The sequence below is a fragment of the Parambassis ranga genome, chromosome 14 (genome assembly GCF_900634625.1).
Source record: "Parambassis ranga chromosome 14, fParRan2.1, whole genome shotgun sequence".
NCBI classification, from domain to species: Eukaryota; Metazoa; Chordata; class Actinopteri; family Ambassidae; genus Parambassis; species Parambassis ranga.
In genome coordinates, this window is record NC_041034.1 from 13,423,310 (window position 1) to 13,445,915 (window position 22,606).

Genomic DNA, 22,606 nt, shown 5'->3' on the forward strand with positions numbered 1-22,606 from the left:
GCGAGTGATGTGTTAATAAGGAGACAGAGGCAGAGTGGTCTGCAGAATACAGAGGCTGTGTGGAATATATCTATAGAATTCTATACTATAACTCTACTCTTGATCGGCCTCTGCGTGCAGGATGGAGAGAAACACTATGTGAGCACACTTCTTGACTTCCTCTAGTGACAAGAATGAGTCAGGTAATGAAAGTTAACCACAACATTCAGCAACAGCAGTGTACGAGAACCAAAGAAAAGCAGCAGTACGGTGTAATACATACACAGAAGAAGGAAAGGTGCTGTGTTGTGACACACTATTTGACTCCGATAACACATGTAGTGTAGTGTAGTGTTGGTGTGATGTTGAGTGGCTCCTTTTCCTTCTTAGGAGCAACTCGTGGACTCTTAAATCCACATAAGCTCATGATGCTTTTCTTAATCCATCCAATCTGTTGAGTGTCTGTGCCCCACTCAATAAATCTGGGTCAAAAGAAGGCAGAGTGAAGCTGCAGGTGCTGTTAGTGCAGAACTTTAAAGAGTCTGGTTGTTTCAAATCAAGATTCATCCATCAGTTGATATCATCATTATGGAGGATTGACAGCTTGGAAACAGGTCTGTGGATCTCGCTGAGACAATGGAATTCCAAGACCAAGTGAAGAGCGACTGGAGGCCGTACTTCTGCAACAATCCAGCAGTGGACTTTGACACGGGTGTAAACCATCATTCTCTCCTCAGTGAGGTGAAAGGCATGTGGCTGGAAAACATCTGGAGCAATGCTGAACCAATGAGAGTCAACGGCTGTAGCAGTCAGTCATTTGCTATGGATGCTAGAAGAAGACTGGACAGTTTGAAGTCTGGGTGTGATTCACCTGTGCCTCACTGCACAACAGGCAGGACGCTGTACAGATATAACCCTGAAAACGACCTCGGGGACAGTGAGGACAGTGAGGACTCGGAGGACGAAGAGTCCACTCTGGACCTGGTGGAGGCTCTTGAAATAGAGGATGATAAGCAGGATGAAGAAAGCTGGTAAGGGCCATCTTTGCATTTCAGGTCAGTGTGTAAGGGGCGATGATGGATACATCTTATTGTTGCTGCCTGCAGGTTGTATGAGTGCCCAACAAAACAGTCATCTGTAGAGAAAAAGGAGTCTGCTCTCAGATGGTGTCGACATGTCCTCGATAACCCCAGTCCTGAGATGGAGGCTGCACGTCATATCCTGATAAATATGCTGGATCAAAGTACATCAACAGTACTCATCATCAAGCAAATATTTTACATTTTTCTAAAGGGCATGCTAAGTTTAATCTCCGTGTATTGTCAGGATCACACCATAACGCTGACAGTGTGTCTGTGGACTTGAACACAGCACAGGATGCCTCAGACAGTTTGGGTAATATCATTAAGACATTAAATACTTTGTAACCCTGTTTAATGGAGCAAAAATGATTTGTAAATACAGTTTAATTGTTGCATTCATTGACTACTTTGAGCCTCTTTTATGCCATATATGGTATTATTGATGTGCACAGATAACAGTAAGCTGAGCGTCTCACATGACTCCATGACCACAAACTACAAACTGCAGGACATCACAGATGTCCACATCATGGCCCGACTACAAGAAGCCAGTGAGTATAGAATTACAGTATCTTTTATAAACTGCGAACTCAGAGAAGAACAGTGTGAACTTTACTCTGTATTTTCCAGGTTTAAGGCAGGAATACATTTCCATGCCTGCTTCGTTCAGGAGAAACCAGGAGCCAACAGTGATGTTTTCATCTTCTGTGACCACTACAGCTGAAAACACTGATGACTTTACAACAGGAAATAAAACTGAAGCATCATCTTCCACTTCCTGGCAGCAGTGTTCGCCATCTTTGAACTGTTCTCCACAACAGTCAGCTAAACAGGGCTGCCAGAGTCCTAAACTGACCAGACTTCACCAACAAGTCACCCAATTCAAGCTGCTCAGACTGGCCCAGAGTCAAGGTACTCAGCTTGCACAATGTTACATCTGTATGTGACAATTTTACAAGGATGGGATTCTTTGTAACATGTTTACTTCCTGACGACCTTTCTGTTCTGCAGAACACTTTTTTGTGTGCATTTCTTTTACACGTCTTTCTGCTTATTATAATTGTTCCTCAGGTCATTATACTGTATACAGTTACCTCTCGGTACATTAGCAGGTTCTCCACTAACCCTGTGACCCTGTCCCACATGTTTGCAGCAGGCAGGACAAGGTCCCCTTTGCGGACCAGCCTCCGCACCCTCCAGGCTGTTAGAAACAGCCGAAGTTTAGAAGCTGATGATTGCCAACCTACTGGACAAAGCACTTCCAGTACGATTTATTCCATTTATTCACTCCTAAAAAAAATACAAATATCTTTAACTGCATCTAACTGCATCAGTTTCATTATTTCCCAGGTGTATTATCTACCAGACTGCAGTCAGGCTGCTGGTCTACATCTCTGAACTCTAACATCCGGACAGCAGCCATGAGGAGGCTGCAGAGGTCTCAGTCCCTCAGCCCCCACAGGATCCCTCACCCTCCACAGGGTTACCTGTCTGTTCATGGACAAGTTTCTGCTTCACCAGAGAGGCAAGCTAATGTAGCTTGGATCAGAAATGCACCATCCAGTCTGCGGTGAAACTGTTCACAAGTGATAATAGAACACAAGAATTTCAAAGAACTGGTGAAATATTTGATGGACTTAATAATCTCTTCAGCACTTTAGACTAATTATTAATTAAGTAATTATTATATTATATATTATATGTATATTTCTCTGGGCAAATGTATGTGCAGATTCTATTAGATGAGATCTGCGTCATCTTCCTCTGAAACAGCTTGAATATATCAACATGCAGCTGGTTATGTTGTAAGCACAACCAGACAGAAGCATGAACGTTGAAATATAAAATGCACTGAAGGTGGAAGTGCTTTCAAATGTCAGTTACAGAACGAGCAGTTTATCTGCTGAGCTGTTGCAACAGGAAGTGTGCAGTGTGCCATCATAGGTGATCTCTGTGTGTAATAGGTAAGTATCGTTGCCAGGATACAGAGGTGTGGGTTTGGTGTGTCTCCCTCCTAATACTTAAAAATGTTTAAAAATGTATTGCACCAATGGTACACACACACACACACACACACGTAAAATATTGAAGTTTTTGAAATGGCCAGAAAAGGCTTCAGTCTGTCATACTAGGCTATTGTTTGTATTATTTCCGAGTCTAGTGGGTCACATAAGAGGCCTATATGTTGCAAAGAGTGACTAAAGATGTCCTGTGTGTGCAGTTAACAAGTGAAGGATGGAGATAAAAGCAAAGATTGTCATGGAAGTATTTCTGTTTTAAAGATCGAAGATTATTTGAAAATGTTGAAATAAATGAACATTATAATCCATGAAAGTTCTAAATCTGCTCTATGTTGTCATTGCAGTGTACTCTAAATTGACTCATTGAGTTGAGAGAACAAGGATGTCTATCCCTCTTGAAGCATAATTTAAGGCCATGTGTGATTGGAGGTTGTGGAGGTGTATAGACAGTTTCTTTTCATCTGTTATGTTGCTGCAAAGTGAACAAAAAAGTAAACCTACAGGTTTTACAGATAATGCATCCTGATCCATTTCCACACAGGGTCCCAGCTGATCAGAAAGTCTTAATCAGAATTAAACTGTATCTGGGAAGAAGCTGCAACTTGGCTGTTGTTGGTAATATAAAATTTGGGAGTGTTTTAAAGAGAGCCCTTTGTTTATCTTCAGTGTGTTTATTCTTTAAGCCAACAATGGGGTAGAAACAGAAATGAGTGTTTCTGAGTGTAGGATATAACCAAGTTAAAACAGTACAAAACATTCACTTCCATGTTAAGATACATCATGGTGAACAATGTTGTGTGCACAGATGACAGTAAGCTGAGCGTCTCACATGACTCCATGACCACAAACTACAAACTGCAGGACATCACAGATGTCCACATCATGGCCTGACTACAAGAAGCCAGTGAGTATAGAATTACAGTATCTTTTATAAACTGCGAACTCAGAGAAGAACAGTGTGAACTTTACTCTGTATTTTCCAGGTTTAAGGCAGGAATACATTTCCATGCGTGCTTCGTTCAGGAGAAACCAGGAGCCAACAGTGATGTTTTCATCTTCTGTGACCACTACAGCTGAAAACACTGATGACTTTACAACAGGAAATAAAACTGAAGCATCATCTTCCACTTCCTGGCAGCAGTGTTCGCCATCTTTGAACTGTTCTCCACAACAGTCAGCTAAACAGGGCAGTTCGAACGTTAAAAAAGCAAATTTACAATGTGCAGTTTTGTACTTTGGGGGTACAGCAGATTTAAATGAAGAAGATATAAACTTTAACAATCATTTACAAACTAAAAACAATGTACATATTTACCAGAGAAATCATAATTTTTCAGTTTTGAAACGGGTCTTTACAAACAATGGTTTCATGATGCTAATTGTCTGAGTCCATGTCGCTGTCTCCCCCGATAGAGATGAACTCCTCGCTCTCTGTGTCTTCACTGAGATGGACCTGAGAAAGCACAGCTGGGCCCCTCCTCCGCGATTCATCTTCTTCATCTTCCTCCTCCTCCTCGCTGATGCCATATTCTTCTCCGTTTCCCATGCTTGATGGCTGCATCTGACTCTGACTCTCTGTCTCCTCATAGCTGCCATAACTGAGACAAACGAGAAAGGACACCCAGATAAGCACAAGCTGTGGTTCACAAATGCAGATAAGATTGTGATGACACCATTGAAATTATTTTTATTGTGGAGTAACACAGAAAAATATTTTCAATTAAAATCATCTGCATTCTTTAATACTATGATGGAGTAGAGATGTCTGTTGTACCTGACATTACTGTCTTCCATGTTTGGCTCATCAGGCCCGTCCCCTTCATATGACATCATGCTCTCGTCCTGCTCCATGCCCATACGGGCCGTCTCTTGAGTTCTCCGTGGAGGTGCAGGTCGCACATCCAACTCTCTGTCAGAGTCACTGCCGCTCTCTGACAAATGTATGGCTGGATGGGACATGGAATGCAAACATTTAACGCACTGTGATGTAAAAATAGCAGAGTGTCTAGTATAAATAAGACTTACCAGAGAACGGGTTATCACCCTCCTCTTCACTGGCATCATCCTCTCCGTCAGACATGAGCAAGTCCTGATAAAGCACGCTGGCTTGGGCAGGGCGGTTCGATCGTCCGTGTTCTCCCTCCTCTTCTTCTTCCTCCTCCTCTTCCTCCTGGTCATGCAGCCGTCGGCGAGGAGGCAACAACAACTCTTCTTCATCATCTTCGTCCTCAAGATCTCCCTCTGCATCCTCTGCCTAGAAACACAGGTCAGAGGAAACAGGAAATAAATATTCTCTTTATTTTAACTCCCTGGCCTGAATTTAAAGTACATCTGATCACTGCTTCAACAGATGCACTGCTGCCAGGTGGCATTTCATGGGTATTTGTTTGACTTGACATGAATAAACAGGTCTTTCTTACCGGAGCAGGAGTCTTGGGTTTGCCATCATCTTCCTCCTCAAAGCCTTCGATGTCAACATCTGACTCTTCTTCTCCAGGTCTTCTGCTGTGTCGTCCCTAAAAGGCAGAATGAAAAAGTCAAAGAACCCTCAAAAACCATGCTGTGGTGTTCTTCTGTACCAAACAATTTTTATATATATATTATGTACATCAAAAGTGCCTAATAAAGCTGGATAATCTGAGGATAGAGAGGATAGAGAGGTGGCGTAAGTTTTGCAAGCCTTGTTTCTGTCTCTCTCCATACCTGCCCCCCTCTCTTCTCTGGAGCAACCACTAGAGGTCCCTCAGAGAAAAGGCTGCTGGGCTCTCTGGGCAGACTCCCTGAAGCCCCACTGTCAAACAGATCAGCAGGCTGGCCAACACCACACAGAGCGGCACACACAAATGGTGAGACAGGACAAAAGGTCAGGAGCGAGGCAGAACAACAGGTAGGAAGAAAGAAGACACTACAGTGAGGAAACTACATTACAGAAAAGTGGAACGTAAAAGTCTGGAAAGCAGAGTTAGTGCCAAGAACAAGTGAAGAAATACTAAGAGCAGGAGGAGCAATACAAGGTGTGGCAAGGAAGCTACTGCACAAGACTACATTATGTTGTTGTAAACACTATATAACCTATAGTTTACACCCTTTACATGCTAGTGAATAAAAACAGAGGTCTGGAAGCTTTCTTACCTGCGGTGTGTATGGCCCAGGTGTCATTGGGTCCAGGCTCTCTAAGTCAGCTGCATCGAGAGCTGCCTCTTTAGCTGTGGAGATGTCCTTCTCCAACTGCGTCAAGTGCTCATCATACTGAAAACAGGTGATTATTACGGCACTGGTTAGTATTAGTATTTTTCTCATAAAACCACAATAGTTATAATAACTGTGGACTGAATTTTAATGTCAAACTATGATGAATATATAGCACCTCATGAGTGATACACAGCTGGTTATTACTTAACCACATGGATGTGTGCGTGTCATTAGATTCAGTTACAAGTGATCTGATTAATACAACAAAAAACACCCTTCTCTTTGTTTTAATAAAGACTGAACCAAGAGTTTTATCTCTATATACCTCTGCCAAGGTCTGCTTGCACACATTGACAATGTCCAAGGCTGTCTTGGTGTAAGGACTGTCTGGGCCTGTTGCAGAGACAAAAACAATAACACTTTAACACCATTTTACATATCTATATTATGAGGGTATGCACCTTGTAGAAGTCACGGTAGAAGTTATAAAAAATATTTACCATTGTACTTGATGCTGTTGGCGTGGATAAGACTGACATCTGAGAGGAATGCATCTCGGTTCTGGTATTTATGTTTCGAGATGTTCTGTTAAACAACCAAATAGACAGGAGGAGAGTTTAGAGGCTTATTTACTTACATGCTTATTATATTTACATAAAAAACAGAAATCCCATTACCTTGCGGATGGTCTCCAGATCCATAGGGTTTACAATGACCTTATAATAGTCAGGTACAAACTTTTTGTTGACAGGATGGTGAAATGGCCAAGACTTTTAAAAAATAAGAAAAAAAACAACAACAACAGTCAGATCATATTTTTTTTTTACACTTTTTCCAACTGACTACAGAAAGACTAAAAAAAGGTGACTTACATCAGGAACCGCCATCATTTTCTGGGTCACAATGTTGTCCAAGATGAAGGAAAAGGCCACCTGATCATCATCATCCAGCAGAGGATTAATGGCTTTCTCTAACCTCACTAGCCTGTCCTCCTTCTGCACACACAGATAAAAAAGTTTAACATGGACATTTAGGTGTGGGAATATCTGTGTGGGAGTATTTGTGGGAATAAAAATTGTAAATCGTTGACATTGACTAACCTCTTTCAATTTAGTATCGCACAGGTCTAGCATGGACTGTGCAACCTGTGTTATTGGATGTTTTGCTCCTGGTGGACAAAAACACATCTCATCAAACTGAAACAGCAAGACCCGAGTTACTTCTCTACATGCATAGACAGTGAAACTTAACCATTGTAGGTGGCACTGTTTTTGACAATAAGCTCCACTGCTTCACGGAACTCCTCTCTTGATGGGTACGCCCGTTTGCGTACATTCTCTCTCAGTGTCTGCAGATCCATGGGCCGAGTGATAATCTTGTAGTAGTCCTTCACAACCTTAGCATTGACTGGTGTGTGAAACGGGTATGTCTACAATAAAGAAGTAAAGGTAGTAAAAGTTAAGGCTGCAGAGAAGTGATAATAAATACTGTGGACTGTGGTCTAACGAATCTTACATTAGGGTGATCCCGCATATCGTTGATGATGCTTTCAAGCACAGAGGATAAAGTCACCATGGGGTCAGTGCGTCTGCGATGGATGGCCTTGTGTGGTTTCTGTCAAAACAATAATGGTGTAAAACATCATCCAAAGAGACTCTCACTGGACAAAGTGTTACAACAAGCTGTAAAACAAAGCTTACATTGAGGTAGTCACAATGGACTGCACTGCCTACACGTCTCTTCTTCTTTGGTGGCAGCTGTTGTTTGGGGAACTTCAGCACTAAAGATTTTCTACGCACCTCATCAGCACTGTGAGAAATAGGTTAGACATTTATTTCAACTGTATCTTGGTGGCTTAGACTTCCCTCCAAAAAAAGGACAAACCCCTACCTTTCAATGAGCTGTTTGCCCAGCACAATCTTAGTACCCTCCACCTTGATCAGTTCCTCGTTGTCATTGTGGATGACAGTCTTTTCCAGCTCCTCCTCTTGCTCCTCCGTCATTGCGACTGGGTTAGACGGTGGGGCATTTGTTTGATAGTAGAGTGGGCAGAACTTGTTGGTTCTCATGTGACCGATGGCTCCACATGCGCCACACTTTAACTAGGGAAAAGAGGCAAACATTAAGGAACACGACAATATATACCTGAGCTATATAATAATGATGCAGAAAGAAAAATTATACTAATTTACAAACCATCTACAGCAAAAAAAGCACATTAACAAAAAGGTGGTGAGGAAAAAGAGAGAGAGAGAATAATACTGAATGAGCAAGCTTACTTTTACCTTGAGGTCTGGTCTCTCTTTAACCTTCTTGGTCTTCTTCTCTGGCGGTCCTTTGATCTTGTCTTTCTCTTGGTTTCTCTTCAGCCTTCTCAGCTGCTCCTGAATACGTCGGCGCTCCTTCCTCATCTCCTCTCTGTGCTGCTCATCAAAGAGGGCAAACTTGCGTCTGCAGCCAAAAAGATCCACAAGACAAGCTATTTAACATTCACTTATTCATTAGTGTTGATGGTATAGATCTAATATTGTAGCACCCAACACCTAATTATGATAGGAAGGCTCTGTCTTTGTCTTTAATGAGCTCCATCCATGTCCACTATGGAGGATAGCAGCATCAGGCTGACCTTCTGGTTACACTGTTAATATGTAACACTTTCACCACATTGTACAAAAACACTCACCGATTTGACAAGAACAGATAACTGATGCTGGAATTAACTGTAATGTATGCATGAGGTGTGGTGTGAGCAGCCAGATCTGACTAATTGGCATATTAACTGCAGACGAGATGAGAATCACTGTAATTGCTTCCTACTCAATATAAAATAGTGTTCATTTGTTAAAAAATGTGCAGACAAATGTTGTCACCAATCAAAATGAGGATTTGATTGCATAAACTCACATAAATTCATCATCCTTGGTGGTCCTGATCCTGGTGTAGGCATCGATGACTGAAGCTTTGCGCACTGTCTCGCAGCGGACATATTCCTTGCCATCCTCATCCCTGAAGGTGCGATAGATCTTTAGTCGCCTTCCTGTAGCCGAGGAGTTCAAGCTGGTAACAGAAGATGTGTCGTCATCTTTGTGAGAGCTGGTGGACAAGGAACTGGCTATAAAGTAAAAAGACATAAAGCACCATTAGACCTTCCTTTGATATTCACATCCCAGCTGACACGTGTCCCCTGTGTACCATGATAGCATTAGCAATGCATGCTTACACAGGCCTTTGCGCCGCTCCTTGCGTCCCTTGTTGTCACGATCACTCTCCTCACCCATGAGCATCCTCTGAAGCTCCTTCCTCTCTTGCTCTTCCCTTTCACGGGAAAGCTGGGAACTGGTTTTCTTGTTCTGCAGCATGTTCTCTATGTTTTTACCCATCTCCTCAAAGTCACTATCCTCTGCTGAGCTGCTGTCTGTGTCTGTAGAGAGCACCTCTGTCGACTCCAACACTCTGTAGTGAAGAAAGAAAATTCAAGCTGTGTACAGGTAGAATCTTAAAACTACATATATGAAGCTCAATGAGAGTCTCACTTGTTCTGCAGGTCAAAAATCCTCTGGCACTCTTCCTTGTAGCGCTCCTGGTGTTCAGCGACAGAAAAGCGAGAACCCCTAGCAAACTTGCTCATGGGTCCCTCGCCTGAGCGTGCCTGCTCTGTGGACATGGTCCTCACCACGTCAATAACCTCCCAACGTGAGAGTTTCTTGATCTAACGCACAAAAAAATGATCACTTTAATATGTGACAAATAAAACCCATCGATAAAGTAAGCCTTTTCTGGTCACCCTTAGTAAATCTCTGAAGAGTAATATGAATGATAAATTAATGACAAAAGAAAAATAAGAAAGGGAGGAAGATTGCATTATGCTTGAAAACGCTCTTTGTCATTTACAAGTGCTTGTATGTGACCCTGTTCTTACCTCCTCCTCTGGAACACCAAACTTGCGCAGCAACTGCTTGGCATTCTTCAGTGACAGCCTCCTTAGATCAGCATCTGTCCCTGTCACTGTCTTCTTGGCAGGCTGTGGCTCTTTGTCATCCTAAAACAAAAACAAAGAACCAGTTTCACCCATTTCACAAATATGTAGCATCAAACCTACAGCAAGTAAGACTAAGGTAGGAGATATTTATTTCACTCTGACCTTTTGCTGAGTGGGTTTGTTTGGCACTTTCACATAGGAGAAGCCTTCTCCACAGCCTGTAGGATCAGCCACACCTGTAACCTCCAGCAGGCACTTTCCCTTCATGGCAGATATAAATGCTCGTGTTGTGTTCCAAGGAGCTGTTCGCACCTAGACAAAACATGACAAAACCAGTACAACGTGACCCACATGTCTTTCTGAACAACTTCATTATGAGGCTGCCCTTGAATTAATACCTCATCATCAATCTTCATTTGGAAGTCCTCCTCATTCTCCTCCTCTGGAGCAAAGAAGGATTTCTCTCCATATCCAGCATCCTGAAAGGGTTAAATAACTTGTGGTGAAATAGCAGACACAATACTTACTTTCTGTAGTTATCTGGAGGCAGAAACGGTTACCTTGAGTCTTTGCTCTGCCACTAGCATGCTGTAGTAGGCGCAGCACTGCTCTGGAGACACCATGGCCCTGATCTCTTCCTCTGTGGGCAACCTGAAGTCAGGCTTCAGCACCCACCAGTTAGAGTCCATTCCTGGCACGAGTACAAGCCACAGTGAATTTCACTCACAGCAATGTTTTCTTTATTAACGCATGTGTTATTATAGACATGGTATTAACAAACAATTATCCTCTGTTTCCGTATGCTGTCCTTACACTATGTCTTACCTCTATGGTAAAATCCATAGGTGTAAAAAGCTGTTTTCCTGCTCAGATTCCTGTCTGTCAATTCAAGGTATACACAAACTGCTTCAACCTGCACACAATCTCCTTATTGCCTAAACACTGCCCTCAAACTCAAACACAACTGTGTCTCTTTAGTCCAAAAGACAATAACAACAAATGGTGGATACAAAGAAATGAATGAAGTCTACCTGTACGTTTGAAGTCAGCACAGAGTTTAAGCCGTTTTCTGATGCTGCTCTCAGAGTGTGAGGGAAAAGCTTTCTTTATATCCTCCATGCGGATTCTCCGGGGGCGATCCTTGCTCTTCCAGAACAAGCGGTAAATGAATACCTGCAAAATACAGATGTAACCAGTGAGTATTTGTGACTACAGCTTAGGTTTCTGGGTAAAGTATTGTAAATAAACAAACCTGCAGGAAATCCCTGATATGTGTATTGGCCCGTTTGGAGTTTGGTCCTGGAACTTCAAACAAAGGGCATTCCTGACCAACCACAAAAATATCTACAATCTCTCTAATGTAGTAGCCATGTCGCGTTCTTATGACCAAGAAATCTGTCTCTTTCATCTTATGTAGGTAGATTGGACTTCGGAAGAGGTTGTTTTCAAATGCCTAAAAGGAAGGGGCATATCATTATACAATTTGTCATCATAATAGAACAGTGAGGTATTCAATCTTTAACTGTGCATGTGCTGACCTGGAGAAGCTGTCCAGGATGCAGAGAACCCAGAAAAGGGGAAGTGTGGCAGTACACAGTCTCTCCATATTTGCAGTCAGGCGCTCCAGGATCTTTTCCAGGTTTCTGACAAATACAGCAACAGTGAATACGGATGTGCAGATGAAGATATACAACAAGACTTAAGTAATTAAAGTGGAAATCCGATACTATACTAACCCTTTTGTAATAGTTTTTGATCTTAGTAGCCATGCCCACTTGCATGATGAGAGGAGCGTATTCTTCACTGTACTCTGCCAAGATCAGATCACCATCTTTGCCTGTCAAGTCTTGTGGGGTTCGCATGAAGAACATGTCTCCTCCTCCTGATGCCTGCCGTTCCTGCTCTCGCATCTAAATAAAAATATTACAGCATACAGTGCGCCATTAACATCATATAAGTATAATTCATAGGGGAGTAATGCATGTTCTGAACAAGGCATCACCTTGGCCTTTTTCTTTATGTGTTTGAGCAGTGGCTGAACAGCATGTGGACCTGGCTGAGCCAAAGCTCCAAAGGAGTATTTCTTCAGATTTGATCGATGGAACTGGCGAAGCTTCATGGGCCCCATGTGTGTGGGGAAGAATGGTTGCCTTAGCTCCAGTGCTGGGATGGAGTGCTGTAAGGACAGAAAACTTCAGATTTTACAGTCAAGTCTGTAACAGTGTGATCCTATCCTATTCTTGGTATAATTCACAATTCAAAGCATCTCAGTGCAGATAAGATCTTATAAAACTTGACATGACATTCATAAATGTGTTTTTCGGCCACTGCATACCTGAATGATGTTTCCACCAAAGGTTCCCCTCAGGCCCTGCTGTTTAGGATAGTAGAACTCATCATTGGAAAGGTTCCAAGGGTCTTTCACTTCTGGTTGGGACATGTTCTGTGTCGAAAAAAGCATATTTTACAGTAAAAATAAAAAATAATGTCTATCAAACTAATTTTTTAACATTTGAAAAACACAGTATTTAGTCCAACATGAAGCCCTCTTCCATCTTATCTGAGATATATTTTACCCGTTTCTTGAACTGACTCACCTGCATAGCCTATAATATGACACATTTCAACAACCACAAAGTGCTCATTTGCCTGCCTTGATGAGACATCATACCTGCTGTGGCTCATCTTTTATCACGCCAGTCTTCCCCAGCAGGATACGACTCTTCTTGATTGCAGTTTCCTTCTTATTCTCTTTTGATGGTGAGTGGGAGGTTCTCTCCTCCTTTTCATCAGGAATTTCTACAATATATAGTAGCTCACAATTTATCAAAATACAATACAACAATGACTACAATAGAAAATGTTTATGTTGCCAAGATGCCAGTTTAGCACAGAACAAAAGCTGCAGTTTTAATATACCTAAAATTATATTCTCATCATTTGGGTCCAGCGTAAGAACAGGTGGCATGAGCAAGTGATCCATTTCCTGGTCATCCCAGATAATGTTGTCTTCCCAGCGTCCATACACCAGCTCTTCATTGTCAATAGGAAAAATGGAAAACCATGGACAGTCGTCTTCTTGAGAGGCTACAAAGACAAAGATAAAAACATATGAAGATGAAAACCGAATATGAGAGACTAGACTGAGGAAAAAGGGTTCTGTAACCAAATAATAGTCTTACCTTGATTGTCATGGCTGTTTTTCTCCCTTTTGCCAGAGATTGAAGGAGCTTTGGGCATAGGTGGAGGCGTGGGTGGCACTAGCTGGGAATTACTTCTTGTCAAACCTGTAAAATCAAAAAAGATTAGTATATTTCGTTTTAACACACTAAAAATTACAGCATGATCAGTTAATATATATACTACAAGGCTAATTTCTGTGTTTTCCCTGGCATCTTACCCTGCTGTGCATTATAAGCATTGGCATTGCGGGTCATGCTAGAGGGCAGCCATCCTGCCAGACTTGCTCGCTGGGTCTTGGTGCCTTTGTGTTTTATGTCCTCCCCATTCCAAATGATATCATCCTCCCATTGCAATTGAGTGACCATCAGGAACAGCTCATTCTCCAGTGCTTGTCTATATGCATCATCATCACTAGTAATATCATTGTCATTGTTATTTTCAAGAATTTGGACCTACAAACATAAAAACACAGACAGACAGATAAACTGCATGAGGAACAGAATCACTACAGTTTAACTCTCATGGCTACAGATGTCTGTGGGCGAATACCTCTTCAGAAGTCTCTGTTATTTCTTTGGGCGCATCTTGCATCTGAGGCTCACTGGATAGTTGTTCCTTGAGCTTGAATCCATATGTGAAATTGCTTCCATCTTCGGAGATACCGAGCATATCATACCAGAGCTGTGCTGGTCCATATCTCCATTCTGCTACTTTAGGTCGAGACTCTGCCTCCTTGTCACCATCACCACAGGTTTGTGAGAACTTTGATTCCACTGGGGCCATCATGGTTATCTGGAAAGAATGGAAAATACCAATTACGTGCTGGATATGATACCACACAATTACCAGATTTTTTTCAAAAAATAATCTGTAACACTGAAAGATTTACCTCATCATCTGAAAGACACTGCTCCGGAGGTGGAGCGGGGGCATATTCATAAATCCATCCAGACTTTTTCTCTTGGTTTTGTTCTGCGGGTTCTCCTTCTGGAGGAGGTGTCCCAGGCTGAGGGTCTCTGTGTTTCCGTTTCTTTTTCCTTCTGGCACTCCTCCAAACTGATGGCATGTTTTTTCCAGGACCAAACAGTCGTAAAAATCTTAGTACCTAGAAGTACATCCAGTAAACAGGACAGCATTTAGCATGCCTAAAGATACATTTTAGTCTAACACAATGCCTGTAATGCATCGTTACCTTTCCAGGCCTAAACTCTGGAAAGAGTTCTGTTACACTTGGCAATGCTTTGGCAGCATCTTTCTGCATGATACCAGCAAGTGGCAGGTTAAGCCTGTCTGGGGGCCCACCAGCCCCCAAGCCCTGGCAGGGACGATCAGTTTCTGACTCAGAGTCTGAAGAGCTGCTAAAGTCAACCTTATCTCCAGTAGATGAGGGAGCAATGATGGAGGGCAGTATGATGCCATCACCGTCTTCTCCGACAGCTAAGAGAGAAAGCAGCAGTTAATAGAAGAATTAGAGACAAACACACTTAATCATCAGAATTTTGTGATCTGAAATAGCTGAACTATGCGCAAATAGTTTGAGAATGTATTTGCACCTCTGTTTAAGAGAAGAGTAAGCCAGACAAAATGTCACTACAGGCACTAAATAGAAGTTAATATGTGTCTACCATTTGTACTCTGTGTGGAAGTTTCATCTTTCTTAGCAGGTGTAGGAAGACTTGGTGGTGGTGGAGGAGGCATGAGCTTTGAGTCAATATCCTCACAGTCGGCATCATAATCATCCTCATCATCTAAGATTAAGAAGTTTGAAAGCATGATGAAAGGAAAACAAAACTAATAACATTAAATACAAAGACATTGTAATGAATTCATCATTATGCTTTTTACTTACATCCCACAAATAAAACATAAATTATAACAAAATTAAAAAAGGATAATCACCTGTTTTCCTGCTGGGCTGCAAAGACCCCATGGCCTGACGGTACTTCTTTGTTTCATCCTCAGCAACTTCACTGATGTCAGAATAATCAACTGCATCATCAGTGCTTTTCACCCAACCTGGATGAGGCAAAATTGAAAAAAGTCACTTTTTTTCTTTTCCTTGGACATCCTCAAACAAATTTCTTCATATATTTCCCCTCACCCTCTGCATCCATGCTACCGGAGTCCCTGTTTTCCTCCTTGTCTTCATCCTCGTTGGCAGTGATCTCTGTAATGAGTGATCCCAGACCCAGAGTACCCAAACCAGCTAGATGCTTTTTGGACTCCTGTTGTTGGGGGGTAGAGCAAAAACATTTCAGATATATTCAAGTAATAATGCTACTAAAAAATTCTTTCAAATGTGTCTGAAAGAACACATATTTTAAAACACACATTATCTAGAACACTGTCATCTTCTAATTGCCCATCTTCGTTGATGTTTCCGAAGAGAAAGCCAGTGAGGGAAAAGGGGCGATCCTGGTCTTCATCACTGTCCGAGTCCGACATCCTAAAATGGTCAACAGAGAAATCACTAGTAGCATCTTTTTAATTTTGGCAACACTGTGATCCTTGGCTAAAGTATAGTAAAACTATACAAATATGTTTGGGTTGTTTCAGTGAAGTATTACACAAAACTTTTCAGTCCCACGGTCATCTCATTAGATCTAATTATTAGATCAGTAATCTTACTAACTGGATGATCAAACAGCTGAATTAGACAAATACCAACTAAATATCACTTCGTCTTCTTTCATTTCCTACTGTTAACACTGTAATACACTGCAATAATACAGCAGGTAGGTTTAGCGGTGTTTTATTAACGTTGCAATCCACTAAGGCCTTGCTAAAGTAATTTATTTTAGTTTTAATGAATTGTTAAACAGTGCTACGACTCCTATCTATAACAATAATATTATTTTGTTGCAAAGTTTGAGATGAAGCTTCTCGAGTTAATGTTAGCAGTGCCACAATGAAACTAGTGTTTATAACATTTGATAACGTTGGCTATCAAGACAAACTTCGTAAAACAGAAAAGAATAGAATACGAAATTTCCCTGATGAAACACACACTTACCTTGCGTAAGCTTTCTTCAGATTTTACAGGCTTGGGTATTATCCAGATTGATATTATGAACCGAATGCTAATATGTAGCTAAGTAAGTTAGCAAATGTAAGCTAGCCAGCCAAAGTAACTTCAAAGGCGCTGCCTTGTATCGGTATAGTTAAACATATTACTTTGTACCTACGTTTGCATTATTTACTAATATAAAATACACATTAATTTAATATCTTACAACTACTTATTTCGGTGCAAACGTTTGTTTTTGTTGGTGCGCATCACACTTCTGCGACCTGCAGACCAGCTAGCAGAGGCGCTCAGAGTGTGAAAGAATGACCCGGATGTATAGAGTGAGGCGTTCAGGTACTCACTGAAACGCGGGTTATAAGCGAAACGGACCGAATGTATTTATTAATAACTGTTATTGATCGAGTAGCTATTTTGTTGATTGCCTACTCATTCGTTTGATTGCTGCAAGATTCACCCTCTTTCTTCTTCTTCTTCTCCTTCTTCCGTACTTTATTGGCGCAGCGTATCTTCAGCCATTCAACTATCAAAATGTTCATCTCACAGAGAACATTCCGGGTCACCTTCATGTTCTTTAAAAATAAATATAATTTGAGTACTGTTGTTGCTAAACAATCAAACTCTTGTTATTCACTCTTTTTCTTCTTCTTCTTTTTTATTCTTCCGCATACATTGACCGATTTCAGGCATTGAACTACCAAAATGCTCATCTCATAGAGGACATTCCAGATCAACTTCAAGTTTTTTCAAAACATAGTTTTTCAAATATTAAGCAATTTCGGTGTCATCCACCAAATGTATTTCCTCCTGCAAATTTCAAGCTACAGACTCCATTTTAGTCTTAAAAGGCTCATTAGATGATGCTCTATCAAACTTATATTCAGAATTTTCTAATTCCGAATCGTTTCTGCAATCCAGGCTCTCAAAGTAGGAGTGGTTTTTGAGGTCTCCTCTGCTGTTACCATGGTGACAGGCTGACACACAGAGGCATACAATCCTTCATGTCAGCATTCAAAGCAATGCTTCAGCTGCAGCAATCAAACTTGCATTTTCTTCAGGAAATGCCCTTTTCTAGTTATGTTATTACCTACCCCTTTGTGTTTTGTAACTATTACCTGCTTAAATCCAGGCATCACTCACACAATGCAGGTTTAGAACATGTATTTCATTGTTTGAAAGCCAATAAAAAAGGTATGTAATTGCATTAGACCCAACTAAATTAAATGACACCAACAAGTTAAAATAAAAACAGTAATAAGAAGATAAGATTTACAAAGACAAACATACAGTTTAGCCAGTTTTAATAGTTTTTAAAACACTTGGATTGGAAAAAAGTACAAAAGTGATCCTGGATGCCACAGTATGAAACCAGCCCAGTAATGTAGGGTGATAGGAGTGTTTTCTTTTTTTAAAAAGCATCTCTACAGACAAGTTAATTTCAACTGGCCTTACCATACACATACTGTACTCACTAAAACAGATACAAGCAATTGTTTAAATACAATGGCTGACCCCAGAAATACATTTACAAGTGATTTTTAAAAAACTAATTAAAAGAAGGGGGCAAAAAAGAAGCCTGACCACAATGCCATCCGGTATCTGGCAGTAAAATCATGCAGTATTACAATCGTTCCACTAAAGAGAAACAGCAAAGCACTACAGCTGTCACACAGTGAGAAACAGGGCAGCCAGGAGGCCTCTATCAGCAGATGGCCTTTAAAAGTGTTCATTGGTTGTTGTCTGAATTGTTTCTGAGAATTTTTTTTTTTACTGTTGAGAAGCAGCTCAGTGGTCACCCTTTCCACATTTGCATACATTGTAAAGTTGCACATGGTCTCCATTAAGGAGAACTTGTCTTCCACAATCCATTTAGAAAAATATAACTAATTACTATTGAAGAAAAATGCCCCAAAATGTGGGATATTTTCTTAGTATGTTGTGAGGAAATAAAAAAAGCTAAGAAATACAGTTGAATAAATAAAATGCATGACATCCATAGAAATTAAGTGGATATGCTGAGTCAAAAGAATGCTATCCACATACGCACACCATGCTTTTTGTTTTGGCCCGGCAGTGTTAAAAATGAGGGGCTCCATCCTCCACTCCATTCAAAGTCACGTCCCTATGATCCAGTGAAAAAGTCACCATAAAATACCTAAAATGTGTTGACATTTAGAGAAAGCCGTCTGGGATTTTTAACAACTGATTTCCATGTACAACATGGCCTCTGGATGTACCAATTAAGAAGTAATTGATGTTGATGGCAATGAGGAAACACAGGAGGGAGACTTTCACAGTGTTACAAAAATGAAGCCGCTCTGTGTTGTTACCCGCTGGCCAGCCTATTGTTAGGACAACAGTAGTGAGCTTCCTGTCCGGTCAAACTTTTTTCCCTTTGACAGGGCAGCCACTTGTTTCATCAACTCCCTGTTCTTGGCCTGTGGAAACAAATGATAAATGGTGTTAGAAACAACATGTGCTTACTGCAGACTTACTGCAATTTACCTTGGATCTTTGTTGCGATTTGAGGAAACTCATGGTTTTAACAGATTTCAAGGGTAACATTGAATCAGCTACAGTACACCGAAATCACCTATGATGTGTTAAGTATAGCACCACAAAGTTAACACCCAAATCATTGACAGGAAATGGCTTGATTGAAGACACCCATGGTATCCATGGCAACTGTGTGAATCACCCATGCATCACGCTGGCACATGCAGTTTTTGAGTCCTGATACTGTTAAGCAGTCATTTCCTGATAATAATGAGCAATATAACCTGGCTGATCTTAACAAAAGATCCTTGTGTAGTTCATTTTTTCTTACAATATTACTGATCAGAAATTGAAACATGAGGAAGGTGCGATTATATTACCCCACCTCCAATGAAGCTGCACATCAGAATACTACAGTAAATCCACAGTCAATGTTTTGTAAGTTAATAATGATTCATGAACAATGACTAGGGAAAAAAAACACATCAGCGCGTCGCAGCACACAGCAATGTTTTCCTACCTGTTGTTGCTCCATAGCTTCTTTGTGCGCTTTCTCCATTTGGTTCATCTTCACTCTCATATTTGATTCTTGGTACTGAAAGTCAGCTTTGAGCTCTGTGAGCTGGAAGGAAGAAAATCATCATTACAACCACAGACAAAGACAGCAGTGGTGCTGCTTTGAGTCATAGGCTGAGGCTTATGACGTACCTTTCGGTCCTTCTCTAAAATGGTCTGATCCCTTTGCTGCAGAAGTCTCTTCAGTGACATTACCTCCTCTTTCAGCTGGCTGATGAGGATGAAGTTGTCCGTTCCTCCAGAATCCATAGACTGAGTAATGGAACTACTGATGAAAGAGACAAAGAGAGGAAAGAGCCTCAGTCTCAATGCAACAATAAAGAAAGAGTGTATTCATGCATGTAAAAATATCATTACACCTTTCATACCTGTCCCCGTTGGATGGCTTCATCTCAAGTTTTGGTTTCTTCTTTGGAGTCTCCTTCTGGATTGAAGACGATTTATGGCTGCAAAGAAAATGGTAATGAGAGGCTCCAATTTGGACATAAACACTCAATACACCGTTTAATAGGCAGTTAACATAAAGACAGTTTTACCTCTGCTTCCAAAGTCCCTGTTCCTGCTCAGGACTCAAGCTCCCACTTAGTCTGTGAAAGATGGGTAAGCTTAGCAAAAGGGTACATAAATCTTTTCATTTTCATGTACTAAAAAGCAGCAGACTGACAGAGCACTCTGGGATGGAACAGAAAGAGAGAGAGAGGACATACTTGTGGTGAGAACTGCTGTGTCGGTGGTGGTGGTGATGATGGTGCGGTCTGGAGTGGTGATCTTTCTCATTCAGAGATGAGGAGTTTGAAGAACCAAAACCCTTCCTCTGCTCCTTAGTCTTCTGCAGGACACGACGGTAGGACAGAGTACAGAGCCAGCACAGCAGCTTTCCATCCACCTGTAAAACAGAACGCAGCTCATCAGGCTTGCTGCTTCACATCTGCTGTTCGCTTGGACTACAGGAGTTTTAGGTTCATACCTTTCTCCTGCCCTCCTCCTTACGGTCAAAGGCGCATTGTTGTTTGCACTGTTCACAGGTCTGTGGAGGTCCGTATTTCTTCTCTGAGTTGGTACAGCGCTGGCACTTTGTCCCAATAAAAGCTGCAATGATGTTACAGTACTGGCAGGGTTTGGGCTGTAAAGACAGAGAAACCATTTTAAAAAACAAATGTGTTACAATGAATGATGCTCGAAAAAGCAGAAACAGCCAGGGAAAAGAAAAAAAAACAAGATAAATCTGCCACTCACTGTTCCAAACTGTTTGACATTCTGGGCACATTTCTTGCAGATTGTATTGGTTTTGCTGCGACAAGTAAACATAAGTGTTACATTTGACGCAAATTACATAAAAAGGAAAGAAATGTAATGTATTTGCATAATTTTATCATTATATATTATTAATATTTTATCATCTCACCTTTCCTGTTGAAACTCAGATCTGCAGTATGTACACTTCACTATTGGGTGTGCGATGCGACATTCCTGTGGTAGCAAAACAAAGAAATGTCTGTGATCTCATTGTCTGTCTTAGTGTTTGCTGACAAAAACAAGAATGATATAATAATAAGCAATATTCTTTGCAAAGAAAAAAAATTACATGGTCATAATTTATTGACTTTTTGGGAAATTATCTGCAAACTATGCTGATGGCATTGTAGACAGTAAGGACAAATTGTGTTTACGTAATTTATAAATTACATTAAGCATGTTTTTCTGCATACTATTTTATAACGGTAATTTTCAGATCAGACCAACATAATATACATGTAATAAGTTTGCATATTATTATTATTATCGTCAATAAATCTGAAGTCTGATTTATAAAAATTTGTTTCAGCACAACAGATTGACAGAAGATTACTGCAGCAAGTAATTAGTCAGACATACTGCTGGGTAACAACAGGTCATGCTGTCCAGCAAAAATAACCCTAAATTCTAACAGAGTACTGTCTTACAGGCTTCATCGTTTAAACATGTACTTCGCTTGTGTACATATTGATCATATGTGGCTAATTTCCCTATAGGTATTATTAAAAAAAGTAAATCTTAATCTTAATTTCCACAGTGCTTTGACCATTTGAGGCTCAATCAAAGATACATAGTACAGTATGTGCAATTAGCAGCAGTGTAGTAATTTCAATGGCCCATTATTAAATGCTCAACAGGTATAATACGTGGTGTTGTTGTGGTATCAAACAGCATGGTGGTGGGGAATTATCTTAACATGGTTACGCTAATACAGTCGTTTTCCAAATTGTTACATAATCTGATCTTGCCTAACCTGCTACTTGTAACACCATCACGCACAGGCAGCAATAACACTTGTGCACACTCTTGTAAGCGTGTGTTTTTTTTGTTGTCTTGTTTACAGTCATCCTTGCTCTCACAACACTCCCAAACCTTGCACAGCTGTTGGCCCTGCGACAGCTCCTCGAAGGGGTAGCGCTGGTTACACTTCGTACAGGCGTACAGAGCCGACGTTGCCATTCTCGCCCGACAGAAGTCACAGAGCTAGAAGAGGATAGCAGAGTCCAGCTGCAAACAGAGCGGATTAGCTATGCTATATAGGTACTAGCCGCTTGCTAATAGAGAACAACCGTGCTGGCATCTAGCGTTAGCTACCGTTCGCTAGCTCGGCTACACAGTGTAGGGCAACACAGAAATAGCTTAGCTGGAGGGAGCAAGCGAAGAACAATAAACTCCAATTATCTATGATACTTCGCCGCTCTCACGTTATTTAACCACACTAACGGTAGGTCGGCCGTTAGTATGTCTCCGCATTGGCTACCCTTTACTAACAATCTGGCTATTAGTGCTAAGTTTCCGCTGTTCTCGCTAAGAAATGTATTTTTCTTGTGTTTTCCTTCTCTTTTTTGTATCAACGCCGTCGTCGTCATGTAACCGGAAGTGGCCGACAGCTCCCGAAGAAGAAAGGAAACCTATCGCGACACAACATCCGTCCGCGGGAGTCACATTTTGAAATCTACAGAACCAATCACATGTCCAAGTTAATTCAACACGTTTCCACATCTCTTAAAATCATGTTAAGTTGCAACTTGAAGAAGTTTGATTATTAAAGTACCGT

The 22,606-nt window shown here is 41.1% G+C and overlaps 3 protein-coding genes across 6 annotated transcripts; 1 reads left to right on the forward strand and 2 right to left on the reverse strand.

Moving 5' to 3' along the window:
• Positions 1-615: 615 nt before the first annotated feature.
• On the forward strand, positions 616-2,635 carry LOC114446550 (SLAIN motif-containing protein-like). Its single transcript, XM_028422197.1, has 7 exons — positions 616-1,010; positions 1,086-1,222; positions 1,306-1,374; positions 1,514-1,612; positions 1,692-1,973; positions 2,215-2,325; positions 2,412-2,635. Exons 1-7 carry the CDS (start codon positions 616-618, stop codon positions 2,633-2,635), a joined length of 1,317 nt encoding a protein of 438 aa, XP_028277998.1.
• Positions 2,636-3,459: 824 nt separating this feature from the next.
• On the reverse strand, positions 3,460-16,744 carry taf1 (TAF1 RNA polymerase II, TATA box binding protein (TBP)-associated factor). Of its 4 annotated transcripts, XM_028421468.1 has the most exons (41): positions 16,450-16,744; positions 15,768-15,882; positions 15,538-15,661; positions 15,336-15,452; positions 15,062-15,184; positions 14,629-14,873; positions 14,326-14,541; positions 13,986-14,228; positions 13,654-13,888; positions 13,436-13,540; positions 13,173-13,340; positions 12,925-13,052; positions 12,589-12,696; positions 12,256-12,429; positions 11,990-12,163; positions 11,792-11,896; positions 11,506-11,706; positions 11,285-11,426; positions 10,814-10,944; positions 10,652-10,732; positions 10,416-10,565; positions 10,194-10,313; positions 9,808-9,983; positions 9,495-9,727; positions 9,179-9,386; positions 8,554-8,725; positions 8,165-8,376; positions 7,975-8,083; positions 7,790-7,888; positions 7,526-7,703; positions 7,375-7,442; positions 7,147-7,269; positions 6,952-7,044; positions 6,775-6,859; positions 6,600-6,667; positions 6,215-6,331; positions 5,786-5,893; positions 5,503-5,598; positions 5,108-5,336; positions 4,857-5,028; positions 3,460-4,680 (listed from the first exon to the last, which is right to left on the reverse strand). In XM_028421468.1, the coding sequence occupies exons 2-41, from the start codon at positions 15,879-15,881 to the stop codon at positions 4,458-4,460; spliced, it is 5,973 nt and encodes a 1,990-aa protein (XP_028277269.1). In that variant the 5' UTR covers position 15,882; positions 16,450-16,744; the 3' UTR covers positions 3,460-4,457. The 4 variants fall into 4 exon arrangements, with proteins under 4 accessions (XP_028277269.1, XP_028277272.1, XP_028277270.1 ...); XM_028421471.1 differs by lacking the exon at positions 5,786-5,893; XM_028421469.1 differs by lacking the exon at positions 16,450-16,744 and having other exon boundaries at positions 8,560-8,725; positions 15,768-15,881.
• A 1,001-nt stretch (positions 16,745-17,745) lies between these two features.
• On the reverse strand, positions 17,746-22,454 carry fam76b (family with sequence similarity 76 member B). Its single transcript, XM_028421475.1, has 10 exons — positions 21,922-22,454; positions 20,939-21,003; positions 20,770-20,824; positions 20,501-20,656; positions 20,241-20,419; positions 20,070-20,120; positions 19,902-19,979; positions 19,666-19,801; positions 19,478-19,579; positions 17,746-18,899 (listed from the first exon to the last, which is right to left on the reverse strand). The coding sequence occupies exons 1-10, from the start codon at positions 22,006-22,008 to the stop codon at positions 18,810-18,812; spliced, it is 999 nt and encodes a 332-aa protein (XP_028277276.1). The 5' UTR covers positions 22,009-22,454; the 3' UTR covers positions 17,746-18,809.
• Between the last annotated feature and the right edge of the window lie 152 nt (positions 22,455-22,606).